Below are 21,515 nucleotides of genomic sequence, written 5' to 3' on the forward strand. Positions count from 1 at the left end.
AACATTCCTCTGGCTCAGATGAGCTAGTGTTCCACAATATGCTGGCTCGTGAAATCCAAGCAACTGTGCCTCCCTCTACACTTCTTCACTCAGCCTCAGCCTTAAATTGCACACTGCCTATAAAAATCTACTTAAAAGAAAAATGAAGTTATTCTAAATGCCATATGCAACAAAACAGCTTATTCTTGTAGATGGGGCTGCCACTGGCGGAGTGCACCTGCATTTGTTTTGCTCTTACAGCAAGCCCAGAGCCCAGCAGCCCTTCAGCATCGCACCGAAGGAAGCGGCCCAGGAAAAAGAAGGAACGTGGTCACTACTGTGATTTAAATGGTGACGTGGCGAGGCTTTGTGTCCCACCCGTATCACAGCCTGAATTATAATCCCCGTAAGTCCCATGTGTCGAGGGAGAGACCAGGTGGGGGTGACTGGATTATGGGGGCGGTTTCCCCCATGCTGTTCTCAAGATAGTGAGTTCTCAAGAGAGCTGATGGTTTTATAAATATTCGGTAGGTTCTCCTGCATTCATTCTCCTTCCTGCCACCTTGAGAAGAAGGTGCCTTGCTTCCCCTTCAACCATGATTGTAAGTTTCCTGAGACCTCCCCAGCCACAGTGAACTGGGAGTCAATTAAACCTCATTCCTGTATAAATTACCAAGTCTCCGGCATTTCTTTATAGCAGCGTGAAACAGACTAATACAAACGGCAACTCTCACCAATCATGGTATCCGTGAGAAATGAAGTGTATTCTCCCTTGTTCTCTGCCAATGGCCTAGAAAACAAGCTGGATGCCAACCAGTAGGTAGATAAAACAGATATGACAGGGCCCTGGCATACAGGCACACCCATGCACAAAAACGGAGCGGGAACTATCATTTCATTTACGGAATCTCAACTAACTGCATGTGTTCTAATCTATTATACAAGTTGTTTTTACAGCATTTGTTATAAGAAAAATAGGACTTCTAAGTTTATAGCCAAAGGACCCGGAACAGTTTAAGGAGAGTTTTTTTTTCCACCAACCAAGAGTAACATAGTAACATGCAAAGATCAACTTTCTAGTATCAAGTTTAGATTTTAGACAGCAGGGGTTGTAATATAACTCTTCTGACTTTCTTTATTCAAAAATAAAACAGGCACAAAAAATATAGAACTAAAATGTCCAGTGTCATCCGAAATAGCAGGTTCACCAAAAGGTTATAAAAGTAAACTTGCATTTTGGGGTGATTGATTACAATTACTAGAGACAGAATGAATTGCTTTCCAAAGAAATGTATCTCAGGAAAATGCTGACCAATGGGGTAGATGGTTATTTAATTTCCCTGTTTTATAGGTGAACCTATCGGTCATGATCTTTCGAGCAGCAAGAAACTGCCCTAAGCAAGCCCTCTTCCAGCCAGCACGCACAGACATGGACCACTTTTCTGGAAGGACAGGTTCTTTCATGGCCTCTTCCTTGGCAAGCTTAACCAACCACCTACAAGTACTCTCACTGCCAAGGCAAGTTATGTGGAATACATATCAATTCAGGTCCATCTCTAGTCAATCACATTTTGCCAACTCTAACACATGGCACGTGGTGACAGTTTTGCAGTATCAAATGAGGGATCTGGGGAGGAGAAGGGACACCGGCATTTTCACCAAAACCCTGGTGGCCGAGCACACCTACACATTATGCTGCAGAGTGCGGAGATCTTCCAGGAGCTCCTGGGCTGCGGTTTGCAGGCGGGGGTTGCGGCTCTTGGACATTGCCAGGATGCGTTGCAGGGGCAGGGAGCTCCGGAACTCAGAGGCCGACTTGGAGAAGACTTCAGGTTCCAGAACCACAGACTGGACAAGCCTCAGTACATGAAGGCACACCTCTGCATCAGGATCTAGGGGGAAGGTAATGATTCCGGTTAGAATAAAATTTTATTTTTTCTTTTTGTTTTATTTTTTGAGACAGAGTCTCGCTCTGTCACCCAGGCTGCAGCACCGTGGCATGATCTCTGCTCACTGCAACCTCTGCCTCCCAGGCTCAAGAGACTCTCCTCCCTTAGCCTCCCAAGTAACTGGGATAACAGGTGTGTGCCACCATGCCTCGCTAATTTTTTGTATTTTTAGTAGAGATGGAGTTTCATCATGTTGGTCAGGCTGGTCTCGAACTCCTGACCTCAAGTGATCCACCCTCCTCGGCCTCCCAAAGTGCTGGGATTACAGGCGTGAGCCACCACGCCCGGCCTACAATAAAATTTTCTACTGCAATCTACCCCTCAAGGGGTTCCTGGCCTTTCTGAATAACAGGTTTGACAGCTGAGAAAACTACAGGCTAATCTAGAAACAGAGTCAATGATATAAAAGCTTAGCTCATAAAAGCAGCATCAAAAAACTCAATAGTCTAATAACCATTATCTTCAGATATTACAGTCATATCATTTTAAAGTGCTAAACTAGAAAGATGAGGGCTTTCTATGTTTGCTAGTAAGGACTAAACTCTGATTTTTTAAAATCTTGCCCAAATTCCTATCTAGGGGTCTGGGGAGTCATGTCCTACAAATCATAAATTCTCATCAGATGGGTTTTATTTACCCTATATATCGTGACTCTCCAACCTGACTCTGGCATAACATTATGAGACAAGGAAGAAAATAATAATATTTTACCCCAAACTATGTTTCTTTGCCATATTCTGAAATGGCCCTGCAAAGCTGTTCTTTGTGGGGGAAAATCTGCATTTGTAAAGAATCTCTAACATAGCTAAATCTTTTTCTTTGAGACCCTCCCAATCCTAAAGAGATTAACTAAGATCTGAATAAGAAACATCTGTCATCTATTGTCTCTAAGGCAGCCACCATAAGAATTCAAAAGAACTCTGATGTTCACAATCTTTACCTTAACCTGAATATTCCCTTTCTATCAATCCCAGGTCTTTATCAATCAGAAAATGTTTAAATTCACCTACAGCCTGGAAGTCCCACGCCCCCTGGCTTTCAGTTGTCCCACTTTTCTGGACCAAACCAATGTATTTCTTAAACGTTTTTGATTGATGTCTCACATCTCTCTAAAATGTATAAAACCAAGCTGCACCCCAACCACCTCGGGCACATGTTCTGAGGACCTCACTCATACTTGGCTCAGAACAAATCTCTTCAATTATTTTATAGAGTTTGACTCTTTGTCAACACTAGCATTCTGTCCACTTATAAGATTGTTTTAAAAAGTATTACTTCTTTTTCACTCCAACTCCAGCACATCCCTCGGGGGCCACATACACATATAGCACGTATCAGGGCCACTGAGTTTACACAATGTCACTGGGTATATAAAATTCACATTGTTTATTTTCCATGGGAATGGCCCCAGGAGTCATAGAATCTGGTAGCTTTGCATACATTGTAGCAACCACTAAAAAATAGCTAGACAACCCACTGGAAGCTTCAATTCATCACCAGAGTGGAGCCAACTTTCCTTACCATTCCTCTCTACTGGCAGCCTTTACGATGCTGTAAATTCACTTCTTGACTGGGTACTGTAATTGGAACCAGGCTCAAAATCAGCACCTCTTTCTTAGCACATTTACTTAACAAAAAAAGAAAGAAAGAAAGAAAAAACCTTTTAAGACGTAGACTGAAAGAGCAGACTGAACAGTCTCTCAGTGGGAGCTGCCACAGCACTAAGCCCTAACAAGAAGCTTCTCACCTACAGAATCAGAAGACTGCTGTGGCCAGGGAAGCTAAAAGGCAATCTGCTCTAGCCCTGGGGGAGGGTTTAGGAGCCATCTTAAGTCAGACTGTTAGAGTCCTCCTACTTTGGGGGAAGGGAGAGGAACTTTCTCTAGTAGAGACCTGCCAAAGATAAGGGGCAGCTAAAGCAGACACAGAGGCAAGGCCAAAAGCCATGGGTGAAGACGCTTTGGCAACTGAGCCCTCATCCTAAGCTCAAGGAAAGGTTAGAGGAATTTGAAGCCAGTGGGATGGAAGGTACATACACAACAACAAAACCCAGACCCCCCTCAACTCCCCAACAATGACAGCCCAGCAGAACAAGAGGAGTGGCCATTCCTGAGTATAACACTATCTACCCACCTCATTTCCCTCTACAGAGAGGGTACGCTATGGCCCAGAGGCCAAATGTAGCCCATGACCTGTTTCTGTACAGGCTGCAAGCTAAGAATGACTTTACTTTTTTTCTTCTTTTTTTAGGTGACAGGTTCTTGCTCTGTCTCCCAGGCTGGAGTACTGTGGTACGATCATGGCTCACTGCAGTCTCAATCTCCTGGGCTCAAGCCACCCTCCTACCTCGGCCTCCCAAGAAAGCGGGACCACAGTACATGTGGCCATGCCCAGTTAATTTTTTTTTTTTTTTTTGTAGAGATAGTGTCTCACCACATTGCCCAGGCTGGTCTCAAACCCCTGGGCTCGAGCAGTCCTCCTACCTCAGTCTCCCAAAGGGCCAGAATTACAGGCATGAACCACTGCACCCTGCCAGGTTTTACATTTTTTAAGGGTAATTTTTTAAAAGTAAAACCCAGAAGAACAATATGCAACAGGGACTACATGTGGCCCTCAAAACTCGAAATATTTCTTATTTGGCCCATTACAGAAAACGTTTGTTGACCTTGCCTACAGCCCTCCACACAATGTCCAACACTGAAATCAAAAATTACAATGAAAAGGCAATGGAGGCCGGGCGCAGTGGCTCACACCTGTAATCCCAGTGCTTTGGGAGGCCGAGGTGGGCGGATCACAAGGTCAGGAGTTTGAGACCAGCCTGGTCAACATGGTGAAACCCCATCTCTACTAAAAATACAAAAATTAGCTGGGTGTGGTGGCACATACCTGTAATCCCACCTACTCAGGAGGCTGAGGCAGGAGAATCGCTTGAACCCAGGAGGAAGAGGTTGCAGTGAGCCAAGATTGTGCCACTGCACTCCAGCCTGAGCGACAGAGTAAGACTCCATCTCAAAAACAAACAAAAAAAAAAGAAGGCAAAGGAAACAAAAGGCTCATTGTCAAGTGACAATCAACAGAAGCAGACACACAGATAACCCGGAATAATAATACAGGAATTTCAGAAAAAGAATCTGAAATACACATGGTTAATAGATGGGAAAACACTGTTTTAAGGTACTTACACTATATCTGAAGCGCAGATTATTATTTAAAGGTAAACAGTCGTGCAATGCATAACATTTCAGAGGGCTTCATTCTCAAATTCTATCAAACAATTAAAAAAGAAATAATAGAAATTTTAAACAAGTCTTCCAGAAAACAGAAAAGGGGGAAATAAGTCAACTTTTTTTTATGAGGCCAGAATTACACTGACACCAAAACTAGATAAAGATGTTAAAATAAAAGAACAGACCAATATCCCTCATAAACAAAGACACAAAAATCCTACACAAAAAAATAGCAAATTGCATTCAGCAATATATAAAAAGGATAATACTTTACAGCCAATAGATACTTATTCTAGGAATCGAAGGCTGGCTCATTATTTGCAAATCAGTCAATGTCACCCACCATAACAATTGACTAAAGATGAAAAAAAATTATCTCTTCAATAAATGCAGAAAAGTCTTTTGACAAAATTCAACACCTGTTCATAATAATAATAATTATTATTATTATAATAAACCCTCAGCAAACCAGGAATAAAAAGGAACATCCTGAACCAGATTGGGGCATCTTCAAAAAAAACACACAGCTAACATCATATTTAATGGTAGAAGACTGAGTGCTTCTTTCCTAAGATGAAGTACAATGCGAGAATATCCTACCACACCCCTATTCAAAAATCATAGTAGAGATCCTAGCCTGTGCAGTAAGGCAAGAAAAAGAAATAAAAGGTTTATTGATTAGAAAGGCAGAAATAAAACTGTCTCTATTTGCAGATGACATGACTGTCTATACAGAAAATCCCAAAGAAACTACAAAAAAAGTTATTAGAACTAATTGAGTTTAGCAAGGTCACAGAATACAAATTCCACATACAAAGGTCAATTGTATCCACATACTTGTAATAAAAAATTGAAAATCTAATGCTTTTTAAAAACTATCATGTATTATATAATGGCACCAAAACATGAAACACTTAAGTATAAATCTCATGAAATTATGTGCAAGATTTCTATGCTGAAAAATGACAAAACACAGATATAAGGAACCACAGACATATAAATGGAGAGAATATTCAATATTTATGGACTAGAAGACTCAATATTGTTAAAATGTCAGATCTCCCCAAATTCATCTATATAATCAATGCAATGCCAACCAAAATCCAAGCTGAAATTTTAGCAGAAATCAACAAGTGATTCTCAAATTTATTTGGAAAAGCAAAGGAACTAGGCCAGACAAAACAATTTAGAGAAAGAGAAATGTTGGAGGAATCACAGTACCAGATTTCAACATTTACATCATCAAGAGTGTGGTACTGGTCAAGCGACAGACAAAGAGATAAGTGAAATAAAGTTAGAGGACTCAAAAATGAACCACAGCTTTGTGAACTCTCAACGAAGGTATACATTCAATTCAATCAAGAAAGAATAACCTTTACAACAAATGGTACTGGAAAAAATTGAACATCCATATGCAAAAACAGAACTTCAATCTATACTTTGCCTATCATACAAAAATTACACAAAAAATAATAACAGACCTAAATGTAAAACCCCAAATTTTAAAACTTCTAGAAGAAAACAGGAGAAAAATCTTTGTGACCTTGAATTAGGTAAAGATTTCCTAGACACAAAACCAAAAGCATAAGCCACACAACCAAAAAATGTATTAACCACACCAAAATTTTTAAAATCTGCTCTTCAAAAGATAGTTACAATGAAAAGCCAAGCCACCAGATGAGGACAAAACATTTGCAAAATACGTATCTGATAAAGGACCTGAATCCAGAATACACATATACCTCTGAAAACTCAGCAACAAAACAGACAATAAAAATAGGCAAAGTGAAAAGACACTTCACCAAAGGAGATACACAAATGGCAAGCACACAAAAAGATGCTCAGCATCATGGCTACTAGAAAAATGGAAATTAAATCCACACCTATTAGAATGGGTAAAATTAAAAAATAAGGCCGGGCGCAGTGGCTCAAGCCTGTAATCCCAGCACTTTGGGAGGCCGAGATGGGCGGATCACAAGGTCAGGAGATCGAGACCACCCTGGCTAACACGGTGAAACCCCGTCTCTACTAAAAATACAAAACATTAGCCGGGCGAGGTGGCCGGTGCCTGTGGTCCCAGCTACTCAGGAGGCTGAGGCGGGAGAATGGCGTGAACCCGGGAGGCGGAGGTTGCAGTGAGCTGAGATCCGGCCACTGCACTCCAGCCTGGGCGACAGAGCAAGACTCTGTCTCAAAAAAAAAAAAAAAAAAATTAAAAAATAAAAACCTGAAAATACCAAGTGTTGACAAGAATGAGGAACAACTGGAATGTTCATAGATTACTGGTGAAAATTTAAAATGGTGCAGCCATGCCAGGCTTCTAATCAGCCAAGCGAGATTACAGCTTACGCCTGTAATCCCTTCCCACTTTGTTTTCCTTCATTTCTTTGCAGATCCAGGAGATAATCAACTAAGAGCCAGGTACCCTTTTAGGTCTGATGAAAAACAATTTACAACCTGCTCTCTCTAAAGTCTGCTACCTAAGGGCTTCCTCTGCACAATAAAACTTGGTCTCCGTAATCCTTTATCTTTAACCTGAACATTCCTTTCTGTTGATCCTAGGTCTTCAGACAACCTCAACCAATTGTCACCCAGAAAATGTTTAACTTTACCTATCGCTTGAAAGCCCCCGCTTTGGGTTGTCCACCTTTCTAAACTAAACCAATGTAAGTCTTAAACATATTTGATTGATGTCTCGGGCCTTCCTAAAACACCTAAAACCAAGCTATACCCCAACCACCTTGAGCTGAATGTTCTCAGGACCTCCAGAGGGCTGTGTCACAGGCCATAGTCACTCATAATTAGCTCAGAATAAATCCCTTCAAATATTTTACAGAGTTTGACACTTTTTGTCAACAATGCACAGAGTTTAGAAATCAGCACTTCCATCCTTACACTAAGAAAAGCAGAACAAATAAATCAATGACTTTTCTTGGACCCATCAAAAAATTAAGCCACAGAATTATCATAAAATCATGCCACCATGAAACCCAGAGAGTCACAGCAAGATCTGCTTCCCTGGAAGGAAAGCTGCTGTAGCCATACTGGTGGGAACATTTAAATGACAAATTGTTGGAAGCTGAGGGTAGACAACCATGAGAATCAGGAACTCCTGGGGGTCACAACCTTAAAGGGCCCCCATATTTCTGTGGATTTTGTCTCTAGGAATCCCATGAGGTTCTCAAAGTAAAGTGCCAAGAAAGTTCCCTCATGGCTCTGGCAGGGGGAAAGGCAGAGCAGCCATTACGAATACACCCTGTTTCCAGGGAAAGGCCTCACCAGAGCCTTATCTCACCTAAAGGGAAGGGCTTTTCTCCCACTCCAGGCCTCTCTGCCATCCCTGACTTACCTAAGCAGGGGAGGGGGTTAAGAAACACTTTTGAAGATCCAGTGACAGGCCCACTAAAAGTCCAGAGACAGGCCCACTAAAAGACTGAGATGATAAATACTTCTCCTCCCCACACACACTTTGAATCATACCAACAGAGATGAGAGAGCATAACAACACGTAACAGGGATTTTTAAAACAGGGGATTACAGCTGAGAGAGCTGAAAGACACCAGTTCTATCTAAGGAGGAATTTGAGGGAAACCCAAAGAGAACAGGGTGAGCATAAACAAGGATGCTAGAAGAGTATAAAACCTCTGTCCCCTACAGTAAACACAGCCCAACTCCTAGCCAGACTACCAAAACACCTCACGCTAAAGGCCTATTTTCCTCAGTTCCCATTACCCAATAAATCATGTCCAGCTTTCAACCAAAAATTGCAAGGCATTTTAAAAGGAAAGAAAAATCACAGTCTGACGAGACAAGCCAAGCATCCGAACCAGCTGCAGAGATGTCGGATTTTAGAAGTATCAGATAGGGAAGTTAAAATAACTGTGATTAATATGTTAATGGCTATTAGTTTGCCCAGCCTGCCATAACAAAACACCACAAACTGGGTGGCTTAACAACAGGAATTTATTTTCTCACAGTCTCTAGAGGCTGGAAATCTGAGATCAAGCTCTCAGAAGGCCTGCTTTCCTCTGAGACCTCCCTCCTTGGCTTGCAGATGCCACCCTCTTGCTGCCTCTCCATGTGGCCATCCCTCTGTGCACACAGGCCCCTGGGGTTTCTCCATGTGTCTTCATCTTCTCTTCTTATAAAGACACCAGTCTGACTGGACTAGGGTCCACCCTAATGGCCCAATTTTACTTTAATGAAAAGGCTCTATCTCTAAATACATTAACAATCTGAGAGACTGAGGGTTAGAACCTCAACATATAAATGGGGGGATGGGGAGGGGGAAAATACTATTCAATATATAACAAATTCTAATGACAAAGTAGAAAATATGCAAGAACAGATGTGTAATATAAACAGAAATGGAAATTCCAAAAAAGAATCAAATTTCAGCTCACATATTCTCTCCTCAGAGAGGCCGTCTCTTATCGCCCACTCACTGTCAAGGCCATTAAACTATTTTAGTTCTCTCAATAATAATTATTCTATGAAATAGAAATAAATGTTCTTCCTTAGGTTGAAAGCTTCATGAAAGCAGAACATTGGCTGTGTTGTTCACCACCTTACAGTAAGGGCTCAGTAAATATGTGCTAAATGAATGGAAAGGATTTATTTTATGTGGCTGAGGCTGTTGGGATACACGGTATACAAATGATAAGGAAATTTCTGGACAAATCAAATCACTAGTCAAGGTGAAGAGATAGCTATGTGAGCCCCCTCAAAGGGTAAAATAAAACAGGCCACTTTAGCCATGAGACAAATGCTGTCAAGGGCACAACTCAAATGGAACAACCTCATGAGGACATCATTCTAAGGAAAACACAGCAGCAGGGTGACAGCCTTTGAGGGGAACACAGATGAAAAGGATGTGAATGGCTGATATGCACCAAAACTCTGCTCATAACATAGGCAGGAGAATAACAGAGCTCAGGTCTAATCATGAAAAACCTCATTACTTGAGACTGAGAACATTTACAATAGTCATGGCTGAACTTTGAGTTTAAAGACACATGAGGCAACTTAAATGAAAAAACTGCCTGACACCAGCGGAGATGACACAGATGTTCACATTATCCGATATTATTTATGGTGGTTTTAAATCGGCCCTCATAAAATTTCCTTAGTGAGCAACTATGCTGGAAACCAATGAGAAAAAAACAACATATAAAGAAAACCAAAATGGAAAAACTAAAATGGAAAAAGTAAAATAACTGAAATTAAAATCTTGGTGAAGACCGAATGGAGGGGACAGAGGCAAAAACGAAAAATAAATAAATCAGTAAATGGGAAGATAGGACAATGGAAACTCCCCGATCTGGGTAACATCATCCAGACAGCCGACTAGAAGTGCCAGCACTCACCCCGCACAGAGACCGCCAGAACATGAATACACAGCTACATGTTCAGAGAAACAACTGAGGGAAAGTGCCAACGTGCATTAGAGGAGTGATGGAAACCCTGGCGAGCCCAGAAATTCATGATAGTCACAAAAAGAACATAAGGAAACACCAGGACCCTGCCACCCCATTCCCTAACCAGGGTCAGCTAGAAGCCAGGAAAATATCTCCCTTCAGTGAGGAGGTAATCAAGAGGACCCCAGCAGCCCCCACCAACACCGTGGACACCCACCACCCTCACCCTTGGGGTCCCCTGCAGTCCTCACAGGCACGAAGCCTAGGGTGGAGTGAGCTGCCTGGAGGTCACACCGTGGTGCTCCCGCCAGAGAAAGAATCGACACTGTGCCTGCCCCCATGGCCCTCGCGGTGCCCTCCTGGAACTGGAACTACCATGGAGTGTCTTGTTCCTGGGGGAGCAGCCCCCAGCTCCCCTTCAACTCTGAGGCTAACCCACTGCCCAACCACCCCACCCCGTGGCCCCACATCCCCCAGCCAAGCTGCAGGCAGCTGTTACACCTTCTCTGTGGGGTCAAGCAAAAGTGGAACCACTCCACTACCCGCTCTCGCCCCCTCAGGCTGGAGCTAAAGCCATAAACTGCCTCTGGGGAAAACAATACCTTGGCTGCTCAGAGCAGTCCTACCTCCTGGAACCCAAGTTGAAGAAGCACTCTGCATCCAGGAAAATGATGCCTGAGCCACCCAGGACAGTCCTGTCCCTCAGGCCCGAGCGGAAGCGACAAACCACCCCAAGGGGAATCAGAGCCCTGGCTGAGCGGAGCAGCTGCATACCCCAGGGCTGAGCTGAGGCAGTGCCCTACATCCCAGAGAAACAGAAGTAGCTGAACCCAGACATCCCACCTTACAGGCCAAACAACTCAATTGCCTGTTTCCCTGGAGCTGAACTAGCCCCCACCCCAGTCTGAGCTGCTGAGACACCTCTCCCCCTGCAGAGTGGAATCATGGATACACTGCTTCCCACCCTCCTCAGGGCTCCAATGACAAGTGTGCTCTGTCATTCTGGGGTACGTTCTCCTGCCACACATGGCCTTACAGAGTCTGGGAAACTCACAAGCCCCACCATCCCAGGGTCTTGAGTCATCGTTACACAGTGTCACATCCCCTGGGACCTGAGCTGCCACTGAGCCCTGTTGGCTCAGGTTCCGGAACTGCAGCCACACCCTGCTCCCTAGGCCCAAGCCCCTAGAGCACCCCTTCTTCCTCAGAATTCGGCCAGTGCTGTGCCCTGCCCCGCCCCCTGGGGTGGAGTCACAGTTACAATCTGGCCCCCTGGGCCCAAGCTGCTAGAGGGTGACTCAGAGTCACAGATCCTGGCTCTGAGGGCCACCTCCATCTAACCCTGCCGTAGAAAGCAAACCTGTACCCCAAGACCCACATGCCACAACAGGGGTTGCGACCCAGCCCCACAACCATTACAAGCACCTACACCTGGAACCCAGCACCAGGGCAGCTGCTTGTAGGCCATGTCAGAGCTGACATCAAAGGGATTCCCCTCAGCTAAGTGTCCCCATTGCAGGGAAAATGAGACTAGGATGACCCCAAAAGTCCTTGATACCAAGGACATTAACAACTTACACTGTCACCACCATTGTAACAAACTTCTATAGCCTGGGCCACTGAGGCCAACACTGAACACAGCTGAGAAAGGTACATGGAAACTATACCACTGCACCTGACCAGAAACAGTCGCTACGCCCTTCCTAAACAGCACACTCAAACCCAACTGCAGGTAAAAGTCTCTCTCTACAAAAACCACGCGAGAAAATCTGGAAAAGGCAATTCTTCTACCACATGTACAGATACCAATGCAGGGACACAGGAAACATCAAAAAGCAAGGAAACAGGACACCACCAAAGGAACATAGTAACCTTCTAGGAATGGAAGACTCTAACCAAGAGAAAATCAGTGAATTGCCAAAAAGAAAAATTCCAAATGATCTTAAGGAAATTCAATGAGACACAAGAAAATACATATAGACAGTTCAACAAAATCTGGAATTCATGGTCTAAACAAGATTTTCAACAAAAAGACAGAAATCGTGAGAAAGTACTAAACAAATCCTGAAGCTGAAGAATTCAATGAATTGCATTTAAAATACAATAGAGAGCTTCAACAGCAGACTTGATCAAGCAGAAGAAAGAATCTCTAAATATGAAGACAGGTCACTTAAAACTGCCCAGTCAAGGGGGGAGAAAGAAAGAAATAAGAAGGAAAAACAGTGAAGAAAGTCTATAAGACTTATGGGACACTATTAAGCAAATGAATTTCATATAATGACAATTATAGAAGGAGAAGACAGATAAGTGAAGAGGTATAGAAATCCTACTTAAATAATAGCGAAAAACTTCAAAAGTCTGGGAAGACATATGGACATCCAAATCCAGGAAGTTTAAAGGTCCCCAAATAGATTCAACCAAAAAAAAAAATTATTCCCCAGGCACACTGTAGTCAAACTGTCAAAAATCAAACACAAAGATAAAATTATAAAAGCAGCAAGATAAAAGCATCAAGTCACATAAAAAGGAATTTTCATTAGACTAGCAGAAAATTCTCCACAAAAACCTTACCGACCAGAAGAAAAGGGGATGTAATATTCAAAGTGATGGCAGAATAAAATTGGCAGGCAAGATTATTATACTATCCTTCAGAAACCTATCCTTCAGAAATGAGGGAGACATAAAGTCTTTCCCAGACAAGCAAAAACTTAAAGGAATTCATCACTATATCGCTTCTCGGCCTTTTGGCTAAGATCAAGTGTAGGAATTCATCACTACTAGACTGGCCTTACAAGAAATGCTCAAGGAAATCCTACATCTGGAAGTGAAAAGATGATAAACACTCTCTTAAAAACTCACAAAAGTATAAAACATACTGGTACAGCAGATACACAAGGGAGAAAGAGAAAAGAATCAAGACTTATCACTAAAAAAACACACTAAACCTCAATGATAAAAAACAAGATAGGAAGAAGAAAACAAAGACTATACAAAACAACTGCAAAACAACAAAATGACAGGAGTAAGTCCTTACCTATCACTAATAAAATTAAATGTAAACAGATTAGATTCCTCCACTTAAAAGATACAGACTAGCTGAATTAATTAAAAAAATACTAACTCTCTAGTAACAGACCCCAATGAAAAGGAACTACGTATTTCCTACATGTAACTCATGTCACTTGTAAAGACACATATAGACTGAAAGCAAAGGGATAAAAAAAAGATATTCCACACGAATGAACACCAAAAGCAAGCAGGGGTAGCTTTATTTATAAATAATCAGTTAAAATAGACTTTATGTCAAAAACTATAAAAAGAGACAAAGAAGGTCATTATATAATGTTAAAAAATCAATTCAGCAAGAGGATATAACAATTCTGAACATATATGCACCCAACACCAGAGCACCAGATAGAGCACGTACTATTAGATCTAAAGGGAAAGCCAGAAGCCAATGCAATAATAGTTGAAGATTTCAACACCCCACTCTTGGCATTGGATCACCCAGACAAAAAGTTAACAAAGAAACATTGGATTGAAACTGCACATTAGACCAAATAAGCCTAGCAGATGTTACAGAACTATTTCATCCAACAGTTACAGAATACACATTCTTCTCATTAGCACATAGAACATTCTCCAGGATAGACCATATGTTAGGACACAAAACAAGCAACAACAAATTTTTGAAAATCAAAATCATATCAAGTCTATTCTCAGACCACAGTGGAATATAACTAGAAATCAATAATAAGAGAAACTTTGGAAATTACAAATGCATAAAAATTAAACAATATGCTCCTGACTTCCTGACTGACCACTGAGTCAAGAAATTAAAGAGGAAACTTTTAAAAAGTCTTGAAAACAAATGAAAATTGAAACACGTACCAAAAGCTATGGAATACAGCAAAAGCAATGCTAAGATGGAAGTTTATAATAACAAATGCCTACATCAGAAAAAGTAGAATGATTTCAAATAAATAATCTAGCAGTGCACCTAGAGGTACTAGAAAAACAAAAACCAACCAAACCCAAAATTAGCAGAAACAAATAATAAAGATCAGAGCAAAAAAAGAAAAAGAAAAACCCACAAAGGATCAATGAAACAAAAAAAGTTGTTTTTTTGACAAGATAAACTTGATAAAGCACTTCCTAGACTAACCAAGAAAGACAAGACACAAATAAACACAATCAGAAATTAAAAAGGACACATTACAACTGATACCATGGAAATACAAAAGATCACCAGAGTCTATTATGAACAACTATACACTAACAACCTAGAAAACCTAGAGGAGCTGGGCGCGGTGGCTCACGCCTGTAATCCCAGCACTTTGGGAGGCCGAGGCGGGCGGATCACAAGGTCAGGAGATCGAGACCACGGTGAAACCCTGTCTCTACTAAAAATACAAAAAAAAGCCGGGCGCTGTGGCGGTACTCGGGAGGCTGAGGCAGGAGAATGGTGGGAACCCGGGAGGCGGAGCTTGCAGTGAGCCGAGATAGCGCCACTGCACTCCAGCCTGGTGGACAGAGCGAGACTCCATCTCAAAAAAAAAAAAAAAAGAAAACCTAGAGGAAATGGATAAATTCCTAAGCACATACAATCTACTAGATTGAATCAGGAAGAAATAGAATACCTGAACAGATCAACAACAAGAAATGAAATTGAATCAGTAATAAAAAGTCTCCCAATGAAGTCCAAGACTGGATAGCTTCACTACCAAATTCTACCAAACTTTTAAAGAACTAACACCAATTCTCCTAAAACTATTCCAAAAAATGAAGAGAAAGGGATTCTCCCTAACTCACCCAATGAGGTCAGCATTATCCTGACAGTAAAAGCAGACACGGATGCAACAAAAAAAGAAAATTATATGCTAGGCCAGGCGCGGTGGCTCACGCCTGTAATCCCAACACTTTGGGAGGCCGAGGCGGGTGGATCATGAGGTCAGGAATTCAATACCGGCCTGGCCAATATGGTGAAACCCCATCTCTACTAAAAATATAAAAATTAGCTGGGCGTGGTGGCACACGCCTGTAATCGCAGCTACCTGGAAGGCTGAGGCAGGAGAACTGCTTGAACCTGGAAGGCGGAGGTTGCAGTGAGCCAAGATCGCGCCACTACACTCCAGCCTGGGTGACAGAGCAAAACTCCATCAACAACAAGGAAAGGAAAGGGAAGGGGAAGGGGAAGGGGAAGGAGAAGAGGAAAAGGAAAGGAAAAGAAAACTTATAGGCTAACATTCCTAATGAATATAGACTTACAAATTCTCAACAAAATACTAGCAAATTGAATCCAACTGCACATCAGAAAAATAACACATCATTATCAAATGGAACTTATCCCAGGGATTCAAAGATGGCTCAACATATGCAAATCAATAAACATGATACATTACATCAACAGAACAAAGGACAAAACCATACGATCATTCAACAGATGCTGAAAACGCATTTGGTAAAATTCAACATCCTTTTATGATAAAAACCTTAAAAAAAACTAAGGATAGAAGGAATATACCTCAACAAAATAAAGGCCACATATGACAAATCCACAGCTAACATCATACTAAGTGAGAAATGCTGAAATCCCTTCACCCAAGAACTGCAACAAGACAAGATGCCCACTTTCACCACTCCTATCCAACACGGTACTGGAAGTCCTAGGCAGAGCAATAGACAAGATAAACAAGTAAAAGGCAGCAAAATTGGAAAAGAAGTCAAACTGTCCTTCTTTGCTAAAGATACGATCTTCTACCTAGAAAAATCTGAAGAGTTCACCAAAAAACTGTTAGAACTGATAAATCCAGTGAAGCTGCAGGATACAAAATCAATATACAAAAATCAGCAGTGTTTCTATACACCCATAATGAACAAGCTGAGAAAGAAATAAAGAATGAAATCGCATTTACAACAGCTACCAAAAAATTAAAATACCTAGGAATAAATTTATCCTAGGAGGTGAAAGATCTCTACAAGGAAAATGACAAAACACTGACGAAAGAAATTGAATAGGGCACAAACAAAAAGACATCCCATGTTCAAAGATTGGAAGAATTAATAGCATCAAAATAATCATACTGCCCAAAGCCATCTACAGATTCAATGTAATCTCTATCAAAATACCAATGTCATTTTTCACGAAAATTGAAACAAAAAATCTAAAATTTACATGGAACCAAAAGAATCCAAATAGCCAATGCAATTGTGAGGAAAAAAAAAAAAGATAAAAGCAGGAGGCATCGTATTACCTGACTTCAAAACAGATTACAAAGCTTTAGTAACCAAAATAGCATAGTACTGGTATGAAAACAGACACACACACCAATGGAACAGAATCCAGAATCCAGAAATAAATCTGACTATTTACAACAAAGATGCCAAGAATATACCTTGGGGAAAGGACAGTCTCTTTGATAAACGGTGCTGGGAAAATTGGATATCCATATGCAGAAGAATGAAACTCGATCCCTATCTCTCACCAAATATTATAAAGCAACTCAAGATGGATTAAAGCTTAAATGTTAGAGACCCAAAACTAAAAACTACTAGAAGAAAATATAGGGAATACACTTCAGGACATTTGGTATAGGCAAATATTTTATGGCTAAGACCTCGAAAAAACAGACAACAAACAAAAATAGATAAATGGGACGATACTGAACTAAAAATCTTCTGCACAGCAAAAGAAACAACAGAATGAAGAGACAATGTGCTGAATGGGAGAAACTATTTTCAAACTAGTCCTCTGAAAGGGGATCTATTTAAAAGGAACTCAACTCAAATAAAAGAACAAACAATCCCATTAAAAAGTGAGCAAACGATTTGAACAGTTATTCCTCAAAATAAGCCATACAAATGGCCAATAAGTATATTAAAAATGCTCAATATCACTAATCATCAGGGAAATGCAAACCAAAATCACAATGAGATATCATCTTACCCCAGTTAGAATGGCTAGCACTAAAAAGACAAAAAATAGATGCTGGTGAGGATGTGGAGAAAAGGGAACTTTTACACATTGTTGATAGGCATGTAAATCAGTATAGCTACTACGGAAAACAGTATGGAGATTTCTCAAAAAACCGGAAATAAAACTACCATGTGATCCAGCAATTCCACTTCTGGATATTTATCCAAAGGAAAAGTAATCAATATGTTAAAGGGATACCCCCAAGTTTATTGCAGCACTGTTCATAACAGCCAAGAGTGTCAACCTACAAGTGTCTGTCAACAGGTGAATGGATAAAGAAAATGTGGTATATATACACAGTGGGATACTGTTCAGGCTTAGAAAAGAATGAAATCATGTCATTTACAGCAACACGGATAAAACTGCAGGTCATTAAGTGAAATAAGCCAGGCACAAAAAGACAAATTTTGCATGTTCTCACTCATATGTGGAAACTAAAAAGGGATCTCATGAAGGTACAGCGATTGACAGCAGAGGCTGGGAAGGGTCTGTGGGTTGAAGGGGGGATGAGACACGTTGGTCAACACAAACACAGTTAGATAGAAGGTGTAAGTACTGATGTTTGAGAGTAGAGTAGAGTGATGATAGTTAACAACAATGTATACTGTATTTCAAAGTAGCTAGAAGAATGTGAAATGTTCTCATTACATAGAAATGATAAATACTCAAGGTGATGGATACTCCAAATACCCTGACTTGATCAGCTTGATCAGTATATAATCTATGTGTGCAATAAAATATCACATATCACCCCATAAATATGTAAAATATTATATATTTTAAAAGTCTGAGAACAGAATGAAGGGAAGGATAAAGGAAGAGAAGGATGATAGAAGGGCAGGACAGAGAGAAGAAAGGAGAAAGAAAAAGAAAGATTTGCCAAAGTCCTTCCCATATCTCCTGGTCAACTGCACTCGTATTCCCAGACCCATGAACTCAGCAACAGGGCTCAGCAACCCCTGCCCACCCATCCTAGCCCTTACTGACATGTCCACTCCGATTCCTGGCTCTATCAGGATCCTCACTGCCTGGGCTCACATCCTGCTCTGTCACTTGCTCCCTGGGTGAATCAGCACTGACCTGGCAGGGCTGGCGAGTTAATGCGTGGAAAGTGCTCACAATAGGGTTCAGCACAGAGGAAGCACTGAGAACTGCTCATGATCACAACTATCATCTCATCAAGTACTTTGCACTGTCTGAATCTAGTTCATTTAAGTCTTGCCTTCTCGGCACATTTCAAGTTCTGTCACACAGTATGCAAGGCAGTAACCCTCACAGATCCAAACCAGTGCTGTGTACACTCCTGGCTGACATTGCACCTGAACACACACCACTGTGGTGAGCAAGGTTGGCTGGACCCATTGAGATGTGCCTGCAACACAGTGAGGCCTGATGCATGTGGAGTGCGTGGAGTTTCCCAGTCAAGTAGGAATTGCTGTCCATACCCTGCATCAGGGACTACTGTTCATGGGGTGTGCCAGCCCCGGCTGTCTATCAATGCCGTGCTTCCACACTGTCTAGTAGACTAAGATCTAATATCAGGTAAATTCTAAAAATAAACAATGCCAAACATATATCTGAAATATGCTACATGTCATCTGCCACAGCACACTCAGTCAAACAATAAAATCTACTTGGTTTCCCTCTGCTCCTTGCAGATTCTTTTCCTTTAAGCTAAAGAAATAGGTGCCTTGAGCATCAAACTATAATTTTAAAATATCCTGAAAGCCACCAATGTTCTCATCTACAATCTAAGAAGTATTCATTCAAATCACACCTTGTACACTGCTATTTGTTCCAAGTGACCAGTGAGCATTTTAAAAAATCTCTTATTTCTGTCAAGTTCTTCATAAATCTTTTTGGCCTTTCATAGTGTTGTTTCTTCTGATGGCAGCTGCCCTTGCCCTACACCGACATCTGATCATTTCTCTCAGATGATTACCGTACCCAACAGCTCTTACACATAAATATCAATGTGTGTTACTCTGGAAACAACATGAAGAACATCTCTACAATTACTTCTCTGCGGTAAAGAAGAAAAAATTCAATGGGTCAAGAAAAAAAATCCCATTGAATTTTTTAAAACTACTTTTATAAACCAACTGTATTAGTCCATTTTCACGTTCCTGATAAAGACGTACCTAAGACTGGGAAGAAAAAGAGGTTTAATGGACTTACAGTTTCACATGGCTGGGGAGGACTCACAACCATGGTGGAAGGTAAGGAGGAACAAGTCACACCTTACATGGATGGCAGTAGGCAAAGAGAGAGCCTGTGCAGGGAAATTTCCATTTTTAAAACCATCAGATCTTGTGAGACTTATTCACTATCATGAGAACAGTACAGGAAAGACTCGCCCCATGATTCAATTATCTCCCACCAGCTCCCTCCCACAACACATGGGAATTATGGGAACTACAAGACGAGATTTGAGTGGGGACACAGAGTCAATCCATGTCATTCTGCCCTTTGTCCCTCCCAAATCTCATGTCTTCACATTTCAAAACCAATCATGCCTTCCCAACAGTCCCCTAAAGTCTTAACTCATTTCAGCATTAACTCAAAAGTCACAGTCCAAAGTCTCATCTGCAACAAGGCAAGTCCCTTCTGCCTACAAGCCTGTAAAATCAAAAGTAAGGTAGTTACTTCCTAGACACAATGGGGGTACAGGAATTGGGTAAATATAGCCATTCTGAATGGGAGAAATTGGCCAAAACAGAGGGGCTACAGGCCCCATGCAAGTCCAAAATCCAGCAGGGCAGACAAATCTTAAAGTTCCAAAATGATCTCCTTTGATTCCGTGTCTCACATCTGGCCTTGGATAGCTCCACCCCTGTGGCTTTGTGAGGTATAGCCCCTCTCCTGGCTGCTTTCATGGGCTGGTGTGGAGGGTCTGCAGCTTTTCCAGGTGCATGGTGCAAGCTGTCGGTGGATCTACCATTCTGGGGTGTGGAGGATGGTGGCACTCTTCTCACAGTTCCCCTACGTGGTGCCCCAGTAGCGACTCTGTGTGAGGGATCTGACCCCACATTTCCTTTCTGCACTGCCCTAGCAGAGGTTCTCCAATGAGAGCCCCATCCCTGCAGTAAACTTCTGCCTGGACAACCTGGCATTTCTACACATCCTCTAAAATCTAGGCAGAGGTTCCCAAAACCCAATTGTTGACTTCTGTGCACTGACAGGCTCAATACCACATGGAAGCACCCAAGGCTTGAGGCTTGTACCTTCTGAAGCCATGGCCCAAGCTCTGTATTGGCCCCTTTCAGCCATGGTTGGAGTGACTGTGACACAGAGCACTGAGTCCCTAGGCTGCACAAAGCACAGGTACCCTGGGCCTGGCCCATGAAACCACTTTTTCCTCCTAGGCCTCTAGGCCTATGATGGGAGGGGCTGCTGCAGAAGTCTCTGACATGCCTGGAGACATTTTCTCTACTGTCTTAGGGCTTAACATTCAGCTCCTTGTTACTTACGCAAATTTCTGTAGCCGGTCTGAATTTCTCCTCAGAAAATAGGATTTTCCTTTCTATCGCATTGTCAGGCTGCAAATTTTCCAAACTTTTATGCTCTGCTTCCCTTATAAAACTGAATGCCTTTAACAGCACCCAAGTTACCTCTTGAATGCTTTGTTGCTTAGAAATTTCTTCTACCAGATACCCTAAATCCTCTCTTTCAAGTTCAAAGTTCCACAGACCTCTAAAGCAGGGGCAAAATGCCACCAGTCTCTTTGCTAAAACATAACAAGAGTCACCTTTGCTCCAGTTCCCAACAAGTTCCTCATCTCCATCTGAGACCACCTCAGCCTGGACTTTACTGTCCATATCGTTATCAGCATTTTGATCAGAGCCATTCACCAAGTCTCTAGGAAGTTCCAAATTTTCCCCCATTTTCCTGTCTTATTCTGAGCCCTCCAAACTATTCCAACATCTGCTTGGAACCCAGTTCCAAAGTCACTTTCACATTTTTGGGT

At 41.8% G+C, this 21,515-nt stretch overlaps 1 protein-coding gene across 1 annotated transcript in view; it reads right to left on the reverse strand.

Annotated features, from left to right (window-relative positions):
* Positions 1-1,090: 1,090 nt before the first annotated feature.
* HSF2BP (heat shock transcription factor 2 binding protein) overlaps positions 1,091-21,515 on the reverse strand; it is a 127,368-nt gene continuing 106,943 nt past the window's right edge. Inside the window, exon 9 of the mRNA XM_011954119.1 lies at positions 1,091-1,871. Coding sequence (XP_011809509.1) covers positions 1,663-1,871 — 209 coding nt within the window. The 3' untranslated portion in view covers positions 1,091-1,662. The remainder of the gene's footprint in view (positions 1,872-21,515) is intronic.

Source organism: Colobus angolensis, unplaced genomic scaffold, assembly GCF_000951035.1.
Source record: "Colobus angolensis palliatus isolate OR3802 unplaced genomic scaffold, Cang.pa_1.0 Scaffold38, whole genome shotgun sequence".
NCBI classification, from domain to species: Eukaryota; Metazoa; Chordata; class Mammalia; order Primates; family Cercopithecidae; genus Colobus; species Colobus angolensis.